At 34.5% G+C, this 17,828-nt stretch overlaps 1 protein-coding gene across 1 annotated transcript; it reads right to left on the reverse strand.

Annotated features, from left to right (window-relative positions):
- Positions 1 to 1,357: 1,357 nt before the first annotated feature.
- Positions 1,358 to 17,638, reverse strand: LOTGIDRAFT_228200 (hypothetical protein; the record flags this gene model as incomplete). Its single annotated transcript, XM_009053148.1, has 20 exons — positions 1,358 to 2,157; positions 4,439 to 4,661; positions 5,141 to 5,199; positions 5,538 to 5,624; positions 6,159 to 6,248; positions 9,961 to 10,037; positions 11,460 to 11,511; positions 11,765 to 11,884; positions 12,163 to 12,298; positions 12,902 to 13,063; positions 13,306 to 13,411; positions 13,607 to 13,772; positions 14,132 to 14,215; positions 14,507 to 14,585; positions 14,990 to 15,119; positions 15,327 to 15,513; positions 16,069 to 16,152; positions 16,469 to 16,695; positions 17,232 to 17,288; positions 17,563 to 17,638. 20 exons carry the CDS (start codon positions 17,636 to 17,638, stop codon positions 2,092 to 2,094), a joined length of 2,268 nt encoding a protein of 755 aa, XP_009051396.1. The 3' UTR covers positions 1,358 to 2,091.
- Between the last annotated feature and the right edge of the window lie 190 nt (positions 17,639 to 17,828).

Raw genomic sequence — 17,828 nt, forward strand, 5'->3', positions numbered from 1 at the left:
TTTTAATGAGTTATAAAAATATATGTGTCTTAAGCATCTGATATTTGTGTCCACTTTTGTGGAATTTGTGTCACCTAGAACCAATAAATAATCTTGTCAGAAGCCGCAATAACTTTTACTTTTTTGTTCTTCAGGAAACACAGAATGAAGATAAAGATAAAAATGAAAACAGTGAAAAAAAAACATTTTTCGAATCAACTTTACATTATTTAGATGACTTCTGCAGTCGAGAACGAATTTATAAAATGTTATATACTTTAAGAGATTTTGAACACCATGATTCTGTGCACATACTAGAAGAAACTGCTAAACATCACAAAAAAGACAGATTACTGAAAATAATCAAGGCATTTAAAAGTGGAAAAGCTTACAACAGATCTGAATCTCATCACGTAACAAAATCTTGACCTGTTTCAACTACGCATTTTTATCAGTAATTCATCACACGTCATTTCAATAAAATGTTTCATTAAGACACAGATAGTTGGTTGGTTTTGGTACATGAAAAAGGTGATGATGGCTGTCAGGGACATGGTCATGTGATGAATTAGCTTTGGTCATGTGATGAATTAGCTTTGGTCATGTGATGAATTTGCTTTGGTCATGTGATTTATTGGTTTGGTCATGGAATAAATAAAGGCGTTTTGTTTAAGCATATCTTATTAACACAGATCAAAGTGTGCATTTATATAAGCAAAGCGCCTACAACACTCATTTATTGTAGCCCTTATCCAATTCAACTGAATCTTGACTTCAACGCTTTGATTATGATTTGTTCGAGATTCAATATGGCGGGAAACATTGACAAGAAGTAGAAAAACAAAGCGAGTTGATATGATTTGCTTAAATAAGATCGCCTTAAGCTTTGGTCATGTGATACATTAGCCTTGGTCATGTGATTAGTGTATGTGAAGATTCAGCTTTGCAGTTAAATATTCAGCAAGAACTGATTGAGCTCATTTCAGATAACTAATTGACTTTTCATAAGGAATATCCAATGTTTGGTTAGTCTACAATTAATTGAAAATGTACAAGGCAAAGGTAATAACAGAGCATATGATCCTTTATGGTGAAGTTTAATTAAATTTTAGACAAGTCAGATGTTGAATATTCTGAAGTAAGATTTGCTTATTCCAAATAAATAATCCTTGTTTTATGGACTTTGCTTGTTTATAAGTTAAACAATCTTAGTTTTCACCATTTCCATCTCTTTGTTATAACTATGATATATATATTTCCAAATAAATCCTGTTAATTGGGGCATACTGCACTTGTCTTTGATTTGAAGATTGAAAATGCAGTGATTTACATTAGCAAATACAGCCAACACAAAACCATAATAATTTACAGTCTGTTTGTTGAGGACTCTGATTGGCTGTATTTGTTAGCATATGATCTATTTTCATCACTACACTCTGTTGTACAAGAAAAGTGGCTAATGATGTCATGTCAAGTATTTGTATATATATATGATATTTGTTCAATATCCCACATCATCCCTTCTCCTTTTTGAATAACAACTGAATTTTCTTAACATTTAATCATAGAAAAGAAAGAGTACATTATGATGTAAAATACCAGTGCAGATTGTTTCGGGTTATGATCATTATTGACTTCCAATATACATTTATAGCATTAATTAATATAAAAATTACTCTTTGGCACATGAAATAAATAAAAAAAATTACATGAAATAAAAAAATAACCAAAGCAGATAATACATTCAGGTAATAAATTTGGAAGGATAGTTTGTGTCTAAAAGGACAGATGTATAAACAAGGATAATAATTCTAGAAATTGCTAAGGGCTAGAACTATTGCTTATGGTTCTTTGATCTTTTTGAAAACGTATAAAACCTGATCAATGCTATTGCATTTTGGTATGTTGTTGAATTCATTTGATAATGGTCTTGAAGAGACATTATCAAAAGGCTCACCACTGCAGTAAAATTGCCCATTGCTGTATTAAATAGTGTTTTTGCTTTAAAATGACCTCCAAAATAATGTATTATGTGTATAAGGGTACTGGTATTGAGCTGTTTCTGAACTATATATATATAAATAATAAAAAAAAAAAGGTAGAAAATGTGATCTATTCTCTGTCCAATGTAGGCTGTTCAACGCCAAGATATGTAACTTCGTAACCTTTGCTGTTAGCCTGAAATTTAAATAAGAAAAATTCAAACTAAAATTAATATATAATTTTGCAGTAAAACCGCTAATACCTTTGAAAATTACAAGAGAGCTGTTCATACAAATAAAAGCAAAATGCTCAACTGTAAAATGAAGAAAGTTCCAAAATCATACTCTTTGACAGAAGCTTATAATAAAGGTATATTATTTACTTTACTACAAAAGTGAAAGTAAGAAAACATTGCCAAAACAGTCCTCTTATTGAAAACAGGGGTATATATAGGTTGTGTGGTAGTAGCAATGAAAGTAAAGATCAGTTTTTGAATTGATGAAAGATATATTTTGTTTTTGATGAGAGATTTGTTAAATGATAAATTATGATTTCTTTTTGGTGTTATTCAGCTTAACTTCATTATGCATAGCCTATTTTTTTTTTCAAAGAACGGCAATTTTTTCCGAGATTGGAATATATCGGTATATCGATCAATGTTACAAATTCTGAAATAAAGATCAATTTCTTGGTTGATTTGTTTTTATGAAGTCCAAAATTAATTAATAATTTATATGCATTGAAATGTAAGGGTTCTATGATGAAAATTACGGTGAAATCACTCAAGCATTCGATGCAGCAGAAAGAAAAACAAGCAGCGGATTAGTTGTTAGATCTTTCCAAGATAAAAAACTTCAAAATGTGGTCATAAAAATTTGTCTGAAAGAATGTCATTCTAAATTTCGTATACAGTATATACGAACATTATTTCATTATGTTATTGAAATTTGAACATTATTTCATTATGTTATTGAAATTTGAACATTATTTCATTATGTTATTGAAATTTCGTCATAAACTTAAATAACTGTAAAATACAAAGGATTTTCAAGTCATGATCATTAAAGCTGAAATCAATATGACAAAATTTACAAATAATAGTAGGCTATTATTATGAATATAAAGTTATTTAAAAAAAACTGTAATAATATAAATCACATGTTGTAACCAATCAGTTGTCTTAGTAGTTTAAAAACTACTATTATTCATTGACGTATTGTTGAATATTGCACAATATTGTTAAATAAAGTCATTTATTTGTTAATAATTATTAAAATATTTTTGAAATTTGTTAAAGATATGTTTGTAGAGATTTAGACATGATTTGATGTGCTTATATACTGTACAGAAAATGATCATACAACATTGAAAATAATGTATAGCAATATATAGAGATAAAGCATTGATAACATAGAGCTGCCATGATAGCTTAATACTTTCATCATGATCACTTTACCTAATCATGCAATTGGACAGGGATTACATTTCAAGAGTAGGAGCTTGAACTCCAGCATAGGTTGGTTTGAAACCCTTGGAGTTGGCCTGTAGAACAAAAATTAAAAATAAAACTAAAACAAAATTTACAGAGATACTTGTAAAGTTAGTTTGGTTGCATTCAGTGACACTACCAAATAAGAATGTTAAGTGTAAGCCACAGTTTGTAGGAAACAATTCTTTGATTCCATTTGTTAGAAACAAAAGTTGTATGTTTTTTTATTGTTGCTACCAGAAACATAGCCCGAAAAATCTGGATTTTAGCGGTTCCTCAGACGTGATATACAGATGTGATATTGTTACAGTTAGAGCCAGACTCTTAAGGTCACGTTTTATGGGAGTTGCTCCGGTCCATTTTAGGATCGATAGTTTTTAAAACTAAAGCCTATCCCTCGACATCATTGCAGTACCGTGTGGAGCACAGGAACATTGCAGAATTAATGGCTCAGCTTTGTATCGATAGACCTACCAAACATTTTACCGCAATTTGCTTTTGTCATAGTGAAACTTCTCAAAAACTAGTGATTCAAAAATGGTCTGGAGCAACTCCCATGAAATTTGACCTTTTGAGTCAGGCACTTACGTGACTATATCACATCCGATTATCATTTTCGACGAACGGATAGGGCAAGATTTAACGGCCTACTAGAAAGATTGAAAAATTATGTATCTATATAAATTTTTGGTGGATTGGTCATTTTGTGGTACTGGGGTTTGGAAGGTACTAGGTAATTTCTTGTGCATTATAGTTTTCCTTTATAAGACTAAATATTCTTCTAAAAATTTAATATCATTCTGTAGCAAAATGAAGTTCATCTGAATCATTCTAAATTTCTACTGTTAGTGTGAAATCTACAGTTGGAAATGCAATCTTGAGTTTCCTCGGAAATAATTCTAATTGGAAATTTTTCATTGTTACTGATTTCAGTTACATGCAAATTGCTCAACAAAGTAAGGGCAAAAAAAAAGAAAAGATACTTACATAGCTACCCAAACTGTGGAGTGAGTTGACAACGTTAAGGAAGGGACCTTTGCGTGGTTCTGTTAAATCAGTTGTTTGAAAGCAATCTTCCTTTTTTAAACCATAAGTTTCAGCCCCTTTGTTGAAGTTTTCAACGTTTGTCATGAAAACAAATGGAGATGCACATTTCTTCTGGAAACTGACTGGAGCTTTGCCTTCACTCTTTAATAATTTGTTGATGAATCTGAAATATCAAGCAATCAACAAATGCACCTTTTCAATCTTCTTCACAAAGTAGTTTATAGCGCTGCGCTTCTGAACATTATCCGAAATCCAAAGAGTATTAGGGGTGTGTGATCAAACCTGTTGGAACTAAGTAAGATTCTGTCACTGGACATTCTGAAGAGTACAGGGTATGGATAAAGAATGATTCTATATTGTAAACATAAAACGTTAACGGGACAAGAAGTCTAAATTTCATGCCAAGATAATACTACCGATACGTATAAAATAAGGGATTCGATCCGCTCAAGATACCAATCCAGTGTCTGGTGTTAATGTTTCTAGTTTTAAACTCAAATCAAGAAGTATTATAGTTTAAAGGCTACAGACTTGTTTATCTGACTGATGGTTTGGTTAAGGTTTGGACTTTTTATCAAAGGCGGAAGACGTTTATAACAAGGAATAACGGGATATACTAGTTGGTAAAGGGTGGGTACTCACTTGCACAACATAACACCGTCTCTCAAATGGCCACTAATGGATTTCCAATCAGTTCCACTCTAAAGAAGAGAAGGTTTGAACTAAGGTTAGATTTGCCTCATTCCATTCGTAGAATTGTGGATAAAAAGGAAGGGAATATCTATATTCATGTTTGGAAAATAAGGGTATTTGTGCACAAATTATTATTAGAAGAATCATTTCTTTTTTTAGCTTATTGTAGACACACTCAAAGTCGCGTTTTCATTACAATGAGTAACGTAGGAAATTAGACTTAAAGCGATATGCTTGTATCGCCATTTTCGGAGCGGTTTGTCTGTAAACAGGACTTCAAGATTTCCATTCTGAAAAGTGATACGATACACATTATATTTATATACATGGGTATATAGATACTTACACATCCTGGGTGCTCATCTCCAACTACGGCTTGAATCCATGTCATAACAGCAGCAGGGGTACCAACTTTATCAGCAGCATCGTATTGCTGAAAGCACAAGATTACAACTGAAAAATATGAGATTCTATATACTGGATATCTATCTTCAGATACTTGCCACAATTTTTTCAAGAACAGTCGGTGAGCATACTTCAAGCGATTGAGCAGCATCTTGAAAATGCTACCAGCTGTTTGTGATAATTCTTCACTTTTGATATACACTATTGTTATATTCCAATATGGAATACAAGTAGGTGAGTTGATTAATCCTTAGATGCAATGTAAGGGTGTCAGTAATTGATAATACAGAACTTATAACGAGGTGTATTATGTAAGTGATAACACGTCTCAGATGGTTTCCAGATGTAACCTATCACCTCCTGATAAATATTTCGCCTTTCATGATTATGTATTTATGTTATGTGTCATTCTCTTGCTTGATTCATTGTTGAGTATGATATTATCCAAGGTATGCTACAGTTACCATAATACTTATTTAAAGATTTTTTTAATCGCGATAGTCGATCCTCCAGGGTTGTGATGCTGGGGCGCCCTGAAGAAACTACCTATAGATGTACTTACGTTTTCTAATTTTCTTTCGATGTCAGCTGCAAGACCGCTTTTTGATGCTCTGCTCATGTTGACTGACAACTGGAATGCTCTTGGTACACTCTGTAAAAAGAAATTTGGTTGAGGGAGGAAGTATAAATGATGACTGATTTTCCGACCGACGTCTGTGGTTCCGATAATTGCACAGAATCTCGACCAGATTAGGTCTTCACAATCACAAACATTATTTGGAACGACATGAACCCAGATGTAAGTTGGCAAATAAATGGTAAATATAAGCTTCCAGGCTGTCTAGAATTAACATTTTAAAGCTAGAAAACATATAGTGTGGATATAAACCGATAAAGAAATCTTTAAAAATGAGTCAACGTCAATAAATAAATCTTTTAAAATGAGTCAATATGTTTGATAGATGATGTAATATTTCGGTAAATGCAATACGGTCTGTTTGATGGTGAAATATGACAAAGATTCTCTGTGTTATCCCGAAAATTATAAACGGTACAGCTAATCAGCAACTTCGGCACGCGTCAAAATTGGAAGCAAGTTATTTTTAGATTGCAGCATTCTCAAATTTCAAAACACTGGCTAAAAATACAAGATTCTATAGACTGGTATTTGCTGAGCTAAGATTTTTAACCTGAAAAGTTTTAGTTAAGTTTAATTAGGAACATTCCATCTAATAAACTTTCTCGTGAAAAGTTAGTTTGACTTATATATTTTAAACGGCGGAAACGATCTCAATAGAAGAACAAAACTGATTAGGTCATGAGGTGTATTCTCAATAAATTAGGAACCCTTTTTGGAAATCTATGCTTAGGATCCAGACATTTTTCAAAAAATCAATGCAATGATGTTCTAATTTTGAATCCAATCCTCTCAGTTAATTCTGAGAATTCTGATGAAGTTGCCTCTTTTTAAACTTAAAATTTAAAACTTTAGGTTCCTCAGAGATACTTCTCGAAATCCGATACCCTATTCTCTTGAAATACGAATTAAGATTGAGTATAAATGGGAAATAAATAGTAAATTTCAAATATAGACTTAAAACCTTAGGGGCCCTTATTTTGAGCTTTTATTCCTCAGAAGCCAAAAATTCTGAGTTATCTGTTTTTATGAACATTTTCATATTATCAAGAGCAAAAGTGTTTGTCATGGGCCGGACTGGAACCCTATAATAGATTATTATATTATTATGAACTAAAAATTTAAAGTCTCAAACTTGGTAAGTAAGAGTATATATTCATCAGTTGTACTTACCAGGTGCCATGTCTAAAGAATATAATCTCTCTATAAAACGATAAATGCAATTAACTAAGTAATTATTGAAAAACGTTTCTGAGTGTATTTCAAAATTCCTTAGTTTAATGGGGTTTTAATTATTTTTATGAATTATAGAGGTATTCTGTTGTATATTTTTTACACCAGGTATGTCAGATTCTGTTGTATAGTTTTGACACCAGGTAAGTCCACTGATGAACAAAAAATTCATTTTGAACATGTTAAAAAAATTCAATTGTTTTGTCATCCTAAGAAGAACTATACTTTTAACCTAAAAAACAAAGATTTGCATAAAACTAACAATTTATCAGAAAAAATACATTTTACTTACTGACTGATGTTTAGGATAATTATGTTCGACTGGACAAGTTACTTTATGTTTTTATCTTAAATGAAGATGGCACTAGAAACTGCCAGAACTCTGACAATATCTAAGAATTTGGAATCTATTTTTGTCGGTTTGTTGACTCATACTATGTTCTAGAATATTTGGCAAGTCTACAGAATGATGGAATTTCAAAGTCAGCAGAACAACAACGTCGTTTTCTGCAAATTCAGTTTTGACATGGAATTGGCGTTTCATTTTCGTAACGTTGTTATTGTACAAATTAGATTAATTTGTTACAAATATTAAATATGAATGCTGTAAGTCTGTTATTGCCAAAAATTTGACTTATATTCAACAAATTTTTTTTACTCTATTTTTCCAAAATCTTGAAATAAACGATTTTTTGTCTAATACTTAAATCAAATTCTAAAAAGTTGTATTCAATTTGAATATAAATTTACAAACAATAGTTTTATTATTTTTGGAATAATTAATGAACATTTACATTTGTAGTTAGGACTAGGCTACTGATTAAGATTAAAAAATCAAACGCGTTTGTGATGTTCGAGCGAATTTATTTGATAGCTGTTGAGAATTAATAATGCATATAAAAAATAATAAAATTGATAAAAAAAAGATACCAGTACCACGGGGAACTTAACATAATGTCAAATGTGAGAAATACACAAAATGTAAATAGAAGAATCATTTCTAATACAACAAAATGAAAAGATACTCACAAAATCAACGGTTGGTTCCAAGCAAAGGTGCAATGAAGACAGTACACGGAATATAAACGTTCGAAAACGATTCTGCACGCGGCAGTCGGGGTGAAAACGGTGCTACCTTTTATAGACATGATAGGCATATAACAAGGTAGTGGGGTAACACGAGTCAGATGAGAGATACCTAGTGAAAGCTTGGAGTAACATACAAAATGATTCACAGCGTATAATTTAACTATGGTTTCAAAACTAATTGAATTCGTGGGTTTTATCTCATTTTTACTAGTGAACTGCTACCTGTACTAGGTTTAATTTTAGTGTTCAGAATATGTACGTTTTTTTCATTACATATGAGTCGTATCTTCAAACGATTAAGTTTCAATGTTCAATGTTATATTTTGCGTCATGATACGAATCGTACTTAAATATTGGCTAACCTGGTCACCTGGTAGAGTTCAAATAAAGCTGTCAGTATAATTTTTCAGAATGAAAATCTGACACCCGGTTCAACTGTAATTGGAGAAATGCCTTAGGTAGGAAGTGACGACAGCCATAGGCGGACGGACCGAAGGGGTGTTGGTATGGGGGGGGGGGGGGGGGTGTGTTTAATGTCGGGCGCACCAAACGCGTAAATTTTACAAATACTACTGAAGAAAAGACCACGAGTCGTCTTTGGCGGGTTACTACTTTCTGCATAGTAATTTCCGTCATTCTGGTCTACATATTCGGTTAATTCGCATTTATGGAGGATTTTCAGTTAAAGAAATCTGTAGGAATCCTTATAAAGGATTGTCATCAATCCTTGTAAATTGGAACTATTATTGAACCTTACAGTCATCTAAACTAAATACTGTACTGGTTGATTCCTAACACCATAACATACAGTCTGGATAATATAGACAGGTTATAAATAGTGAAATAAATAGTGAAATGATGAGTAATAAGGTTAGTTATACCAACTGTATGATAGAGTTATATTGCCTGTTTACATATCTAGAAGGTTTGTATCAAGTTATCTGTGAGACGACGGTATGTTTCACTGAAGCTGTATCTGAAAATGGGTAGGCTCTTTCATCACGTGAATCATTTACAGTTCATCATCCTGAAACGAAGTTATCAATATTTGCTCTTTTCGTATGTAAAATCGCCAATGGCGTATTTAGGAGGTGGATCATCGGGTCACTCCCCTCAGGCCTATGAAAGGTCTTATTTTGAAGTGAAAATTAAACCCTCTAAATGCTCAGAATTCATCCCAGGCGATCTGAAATCCATTGGCTACTGATCTCCCCTGCTGCCCGCACAGAGCAGTTACTGTTAATTGAGGCTGCTTTCATTTAATAGATCCTTTGGTCACTCTATCGAAACGTGGGCTACACCAAGCAATATAATACAGCCAGTGTCCTGCGTTTGACAGAAATCAACTGGGCCTGAGTACCTCTGAGCCCTTGGACTAGTGGGTTTCCTATGGCACCCAACTTACCAATATCCAGTTTTTCAACTCATTCACATATTTCTCAGTGAATTTAGAGTTTAGATGCTCATTTATATCGAAAATATCTATAATAGATAATTTAATAAATTAATAAAATGATATATTACATAATTATCAAACCACGTGTGCCTTTTTTTTTCAAATATTCCACCTTACTGTACTGCCGTTTTGTATATTTTACACTCTACAAATCGACTCAATGTAACGAATCGTTCCTTTATTCGTATTCAATGAAGGTGGCTGTGACGCAATTGGATTATTTGTTGGACTAGGAGTTGGTGAAGCGGTTGGGTTGGGTGTCGGTGACGTTATTGGGCTAGATGTTGGTGAAATAGTTGGGCTGGTTGTTGGTGAAGCGGTTGGGCTTGGAGTTGGTGACGTAATCGGTGAGGCTGTTGGGCTGGTTGATAGTGAAGCGGTTGGACTTGGAGTTTGTGAAGTTACTGGTGAGGTTGCTTGGCTGGTTGTTGGTGACGCGGTTGGACTAGGTGTTGGTGAGGTTGCAGGACTGGGAGTTGGTGAGGTTTCTGGACTTATAGTTGGCGAAGTACTTGGACTTGTAGTCTGGGAAGTAGTCGGATTTGTGGTTGGTGAAGCAGTTGGACTTGTTTTTAGTGAGGTTGTTGGACCGGTTCTTGGTGAGGTTAAAGGACTAGTTGCTCTTGGGTTTATTGCAATAGTAGTTGGTGAGTTCGTTGGACTGGTTGATGGTGAGGTTGTAGGACTGGTTGCTGGTGAGGTTATGGGACTGGTTACTGGTGAGGTTATTGGGCTGGTTACTGGTGAGGTTGTGGGGCTGGTTGCTGGTGAGGTTATGGGACTGTTTGTTGGTGAGGTTATTGGACTGGTTGTTGGTGAGGTTATTGGACTGGTTGTTGGTGAGGTTGACGGACTGGTTACTGGTGACGTTACTGGACTGGTTACTGGAGAGGTTATCGGACTTGTTTCTGGAGAGGTAATCGGACTGGTTGTTGGTGAGGTAATTGGACTGGTTATCGGCGAGGTTGTTGGACTGGTTGTCGGTGACGTTACTGGACTGATTACCGGTGAGGTTTTTGGGCTGGTTACTGGTGAGGTTATCGGACTGGTTGTTGGTGAGGTAATTGGACTGGTTGTCGGTGAGGTTGTTGGGCTTGTTGTTGGTGAAGTTGTTTCGTTGTTTTGTTGTAATGTCGGAGGGACAGTTGTTTGACTCGTCTCGCTGCTGCAAGAAGTACAACAAGTCAAGTATCGTTTCGTCACACTGTATGATTCGCATTGTGATGCATCACATCCAGCTGTAGGATCATCGCCTTGTGGACAGAACGCTGAAAAGGAATGAAAATATACACAAACATGAACTCAAAGGAGTTATATTAAAGATGATTTGAACAATGTCATCCACAACCTTGTTTCCTGAACAGTGTCCCCAGACTTGAATCATAACAACTTTTTTTTGTTAAATTGGCTAAGAAGTATAGAAGAATAGAAGTACATAATGTGCTTACCAAATCGACTTGGAGCCTTACTATTTTCAACACAAAGACCTTTTTCACACCACTATAACAATAATAAAAACCATATCAAATATAGGTTATTGCAAGTTACATAATCGCATCAGCAATTATACTGGCAAGATGGCAACACTTAATTTTCATTATTGGGGATGATCTTGCAAATATTTATGAGACCAGATGTATAGGCCGAACGAGACTACAGTTCAATCCAATTAAATGAAACTATAGGGTTTTGTGCGGACAATTAAAAAGAAGATAGTGGGTTAGGTTCATTTTGTTAAAAAAAAAATACGCACCTTTCTATCTCCACAGCTGGTCCCCTCATAAGCAATGTTATACGTACACGATGCACCTGCTTTTCCACAAAACATTGCCCAACACATATCACCGAAAGATGGATTGGAGAAATAGAAGTTCTAAAATAAAACATTAAATTATTTTTAATACATTTATTTATTAATCAATAGACATACCCAACAGTCGTATATTGCAGGTACATATTATGTGAATTGCAGCAAACTTAGTCAATAATAGGATAAATAAACAGTATTAGGGGTGATGTGGGAGTGTTCATCTCATGTCTTACTAGCTTAATTGAGAAGTTCGTTTCGAAACTCGAGTCCTAATTATTTTAGTCCTTGCCATTAATTTGAATCGTAATCAATTCGAAATTTGATAAAATTCATAAACTTACACGACAAAACCTCACAGTGCTGTCATTAGATATTCTTTTACATTGTTCGTCAGCATCATAGACTTGTCCAGAATGTAAGCTGTTAGTTGACAAGGCTCTAGGACCTGATGTGTTTTCCGGATTGGTACAAGTGACACTGAAAAAAATAAAAGGCCAGTGCATGTAAGCTGCATTTTTAAAGTAAATAAAACTCAAAACTGGCTTGTCGTGCAGTTTCAGCGTGAGAACGTTGGGTCGGTAAATTTGGTCTTCAGAAAATTCTTTGGCCTGTTTTTCTTAATGTAACTAGCTTCTGTTGGGTAAATATTGTCACTACAAATAGATGAGTTCTTAGTAATGTACGATTAAAAAGAATATCTGTAAGTTGCTGGAGACCGCAGCAGAGATGTAGACTACATTTCCGTGCTCGAAGCACGAGGAATGAACATAATATAGTTTATGGAATAGTGTGATATTGCACATTCACACCCAGTTCCAGTTCAGCCTCATGGCAACAGATTGGTAAAAAAGAACACTTCCCAAAATGTTAATAACTTATCGGCTTGGAGATTTTGAGTTCAAATCTTGAACACTTAATTCGATACCCCTCTGCCCCCAATATTTTTGTAGCGGACGTCTCTAGTAACATGCTTGTCCTTCTAGAGCACCGATTTCAGTCAATTCGACTGTGTTTGTCAAAATAACAATACTTTCCATTGGGAAATATCAACGTCAATCTAAAATGAATCTTTTATCTTACTCTTGTAACTGTTTCTTTATAGCTGCAACAGAACAAGTTGAAAATTTCCAAGGATTGGGAGCATCTGAGACACCAGTTGGAAAATTTAAGATGGTGGCCATTATATTGTTTGTATCATCACTACAACCAGTACCAGTAAGACCATCATGTACACAGTTTAATCTGAAGGAAATGGAATTGAATTTTACATATTTACATCTTACTTTTCCTCGTCTTTTTGGAATCCTGAGGAAAATTTCACCTCAAGTTCGAAAAGGAATGTTTTGAATCAGTAAGTAAGCTACTTTGTTGTTGATATTGCTTCTTGAAGATATCAATGTTTAAAAAATAAATGTCACTATTTCACAGCTATAAGATGTAGTTTTCAAGATCAAAAGATAGAGGTAAAGCGAGAAAATGCTTACGAATGACCAAGCTCATGAGCGGCAACACCACAGGAAAATCCATCAAAGCTATTTTCTACCAGTGACACTGCAGAAGTTGAACATACTGATCCGATATAGGCATATCCTGTAACAAAATATGTTTGTATTCATGAGATCTGAAAGTCAAGCAAATAACGTAAGAAAGAACTTTTCCAAGATGCTTCTTTCATCAAGGACTGTTTAGTGTTCTTTAAATATTATTTATTATTTTCCTTTTCTACCATTCAATTCGTTAGGGTTAAAGATGCCTTTGGATTTGAATTGAATTAAGTTGACAAACCTGCAGCATTATCTAGATCGCCTCCAGTAAAAGCCATCATATGATCAGATACTGGTAGGTAATCCGCATTTTCACCAACATAATCTCTTAATGCTACTATAGCCTTATCTTTATCTATCTGTCCACCGTTAACATTACCATTAATCCATTTTTGATAATCAAATTGCTGAAATAAATTTATAACACTATTACTGATTGCCTTAGCTAAAAAAAAAATTTCTGTTTCTGAGAGTGAAGTACGATTGGTCAAAAAAAAAATGTCGCATCTGTCCCTTTAATGTCAGCTCACCCATAAGTACTCTTCGCCTCATTATAAACAAGAAGAATTCTGAAATATTGAATCCAGTTTGGGTACACGGCACTGGAATGGTTCGGGTATATTTGTTCTTACTGGTTTTCTAACCTAAATGGTCAACAGGCGACCATCAAAATCTCTTTGAGTTATAATAGGCTACTGATTGGAATTATTACGTTATATTGCATCGACAGAATAGTCAGCGATAGACTGTGTGCATATATACTTACGGTAGCAATAAACATGCCAGAACTTTTAATTTGTACAGATAAGCTTGCGTCTACTTCTGGTATTGTACCATATTTCACGTTCATCTACAAAAATATACACATGGGATTTGAATTTGAAGATTTTATTGACTGGAACCATCGTTAATATAGGGATCTCTCTGTTGGAGATGATCTGAAACAATGAATACGTGCACAAGAGGCGACATTTGTAGTACAGAGTAGCCTTGAACAAGGAAAACGGCTATTGTATTGGTCAGTAACGACATGACATTTCAAAATTCCCGTCAATGGTACTTCCGGTTTGTAATGACTATATCTTGGGGAACAGCAGTACCGTTGTTTTACAAAAGTTGGTTAAAATATTACACTACTCACACATTCCTCAATAAAAGCATAATAAAGAATGACATCATTCTGGGCTGCTGTTGAATCATTGTTGTTGTAGATGTAGAATCTGAAAGTCATTAAAAAAGTTATTATGAAAGAAATAGGCCTACTAATAGAACAGACCTAGTTTCTGTTACAGGAATTTGTCAAAGTACCAAGAGTTTGCTAAAGTGGAGGCAAGGAGGCTAAATATTAAAGCCCCTTTGGTGGAGGTTACGTTTAGACGTAGATACTCGCGGTGACGTTTCAAGAATATGAAATCATTATTATATCAAATAAAGCAGCCACATAGGTGGAAGGTGTTGATGGATAATTCAGATAGATATAGAATAGGAATCTAGGAACCCCTGGCTATTTTACTACCTGGTTTGTTAATTCGGCATCCATTTTGGAGTTTAATATAGTATATAAAAATAGACTTATACTGCTTAATGAACTAAGCTAGGATTCATAAATTTCTTTCAAACATACTTCTGATAATCAAAATAGTCCACAAGAAAGAATATTTCGACTGTGTGCGATGCAACCTGACGTTTTCGGCGGTGATGATGGGCGTGTCCATGACTGTTTTCTATTGGTTCCTGGGTCTTCCTCTGATTTTCTGCAAAACATTACACAATAAACCACATCTTTAGAAACTCACATCCTGACGGTGTTCATTGAAAGGAATACGGTGAGCTGTGAACACTATTACTGATTGCCTTAGCTAAAAAAACGTTTCTGATACTAAGGTACAATTGATAAAAAAATGGCGCATTTGTCAATTTAATCAAGTGTCTCAATGGTAAATTGAATCACAGAGACCTACCAGTATTGCTGATTTCTAAATCTTTCCAATCATGTCCATAATTAATAGCAACACGATCTCTTGCTACAGTAGCAGCACTACGTTTCATCAAACTATGATCTTGGATATAATGGACGCCCTTATGTTCGTCTTCATGTTTTCCCGGCTTAAGAGTAAACTCCTTGTTACCGATGACAAATGTTCCACCCTGGAAAAAGAAGGAGTCCTAATTCTAAGGAATGTGGAAAAACATTTCGAAAAAAAAGACTGCGACTTAAACCATGGGTACACCAAGTATGCAATACCACAGACACAGCCACGTCAAGTATACAATACCACAGACACATCCACGTTAAGTATACGATACCACAGACACAGCCATACCAAGTATAAAATACCACAGACACAGCCATATTAAGTATACAATACCACAGACATAGCCATATCAAGCATATAATACCACAGACATAGCCATATCAAGTATACAATACCACAGATACAGCCATGTCATGTATATAATACCACAGATACAGCCATGTCATGTATATAATACCACAGATACAGCCATGTCATGTATATAATACCACAGATACAGCCATGTCATGTATATAATACCACAGATACAGCCATGTCATGTATATCATATCACAGACACAGACATATCAAGTATACAATACCACAGACATATTGGTTTTGTATGGATCTACATTTATTTGAACTCAGTAATCTTATAGGGTTTAGTCAAAACATTTTTCGAACTCACCAAGATATAATTGTTGAGATCGTTATCTGCTTTCTGAATCATAAACACACCATCATTATTGTCGCTTCGATACACCCCAGAGTTCTAAAGATATAAAGTAATTAAATTAATCGAATTTACAGGTTGTATATTATGGAATATGTCCTAGTGTGGAAAATTGAGGAAATTGGGAAATCATATGGAATATTGAATTGTTTATTTTTCACAAAGTAATAAGCAATTGAACTGTAGCCTATTTCGTGTTCACAATGGTTATTGTCGCTCCCAATAAAAAAAATGTCCACTCTTTTATCTGTCAAAGCTGTGGGCCAATTTAGGGCAACGTATTCTTCATACCAGATTTTTCCTTAGAAATTTCGATTTAGAGTTGTTTTATGTTCCAAACGCCTTAAATACCAACCTGATTGAAAACTAGCTCGGTGGATAGTGACTTGGTAGGAGTTGGTATACCATCATTCATTACATATACAGGAGTAGTTAGATGCTGCTTGCCCCGTGTCAGATTAAAATGAATGTGTTTATCATCATAAACAAAGTTGAAACTTAATTCGTGTGGCATTCCTGGTAAATCTCTCTTATGTCTCAACAGTTGATTCTGGTTAACATTGTGGACTATATACACCTTGTCTGAAAGTAAATCAATTTTGTAACAAGTTAACACAAACAAATACAGACAATTCAGCTTCATGCTGGATCTAGATCCAAGATTAGGCCTAGGCCTGGAAATTACGGCTAACGTCCTTTCCGCCAAGGTGAGTCAAAAACCCTAATCAAATAATTATTTTTAATTAACTGTAGCCTATTCCTTTAAATGAGTATAGTCCGAAAGTTACTAACACTTACAGGCCTCTGTTTTAACAACTATTGGCCTGAAAAAAGAAAGCCTAATTGTCATTTAATTATACAAGAAACCATATTTTTTGTCCAGCACTATGCAGCAGAATTCGAAGATAACCCTTCCATCGCAGGTATCTATGTAAACTTTTGTAAACAGAATAACAGTTTTTAACGCCCTTCACTGTGGAAATGACTTGGGATGTGTTACTGTTAAAAATAATCTAGAACCTTTCAACTTAATGCAAAGGGTTTAAACTCCCGTCTCGCAATTGTTTATAGGCTACTTCATTGCAATTTTTAGTTATGGCCCAATCAAGTCTACTTACCGCCCTTAATTAGCTCATCTTCGCCTATGTGTAGAAATCGTAATCCATCACAAACGGCTAGAAAACAAAGAAACAAGCAGAAGGAAGATTGAAACATCATAGACTTTTTGGGGTGACACGATCAGAAAACTTTTTCAGTAACCTAACCACCGATGATCCATCGCGTCAAATAATCTAAGAAATTGTCGTGTCTCTTGACAGTGGGATTGTCATATGGCGTTTGTAATTGCAACTGATAAAATATACTCTCTTATCGTCCAATTTCTGGACGATTACCCCCATCAGATTTTCTTGTTACTTTAATTGCTCGAATATAAATCGGCTAAATCACGTTTTAAAAAGAGATACTGATCACATGATAGAGTCATAATAATCTGATCTGATATCGTCAATGTGACTTTAGCCATTTAGAGGAAAAACTAAAATTGACCCGAGGGGTTGCCGAAATGTCCACCCCCCTTTTTAATGAACTTGATCTGTTAAACAATGAATCGTTCTATAAAATGTGTGTAATCTCAGAAATAATGGATGCAGATAGTTTCGGACAATCCTTCTCTTGGATAGGCCTATCAAATTTAATCAAGCTCATAATTGCAT

Source organism: Lottia gigantea (assembly GCF_000327385.1).
Source record: "Lottia gigantea unplaced genomic scaffold LOTGIsca_2, whole genome shotgun sequence".
NCBI lineage: Eukaryota > Metazoa > Mollusca > Gastropoda > Lottiidae > Lottia > Lottia gigantea.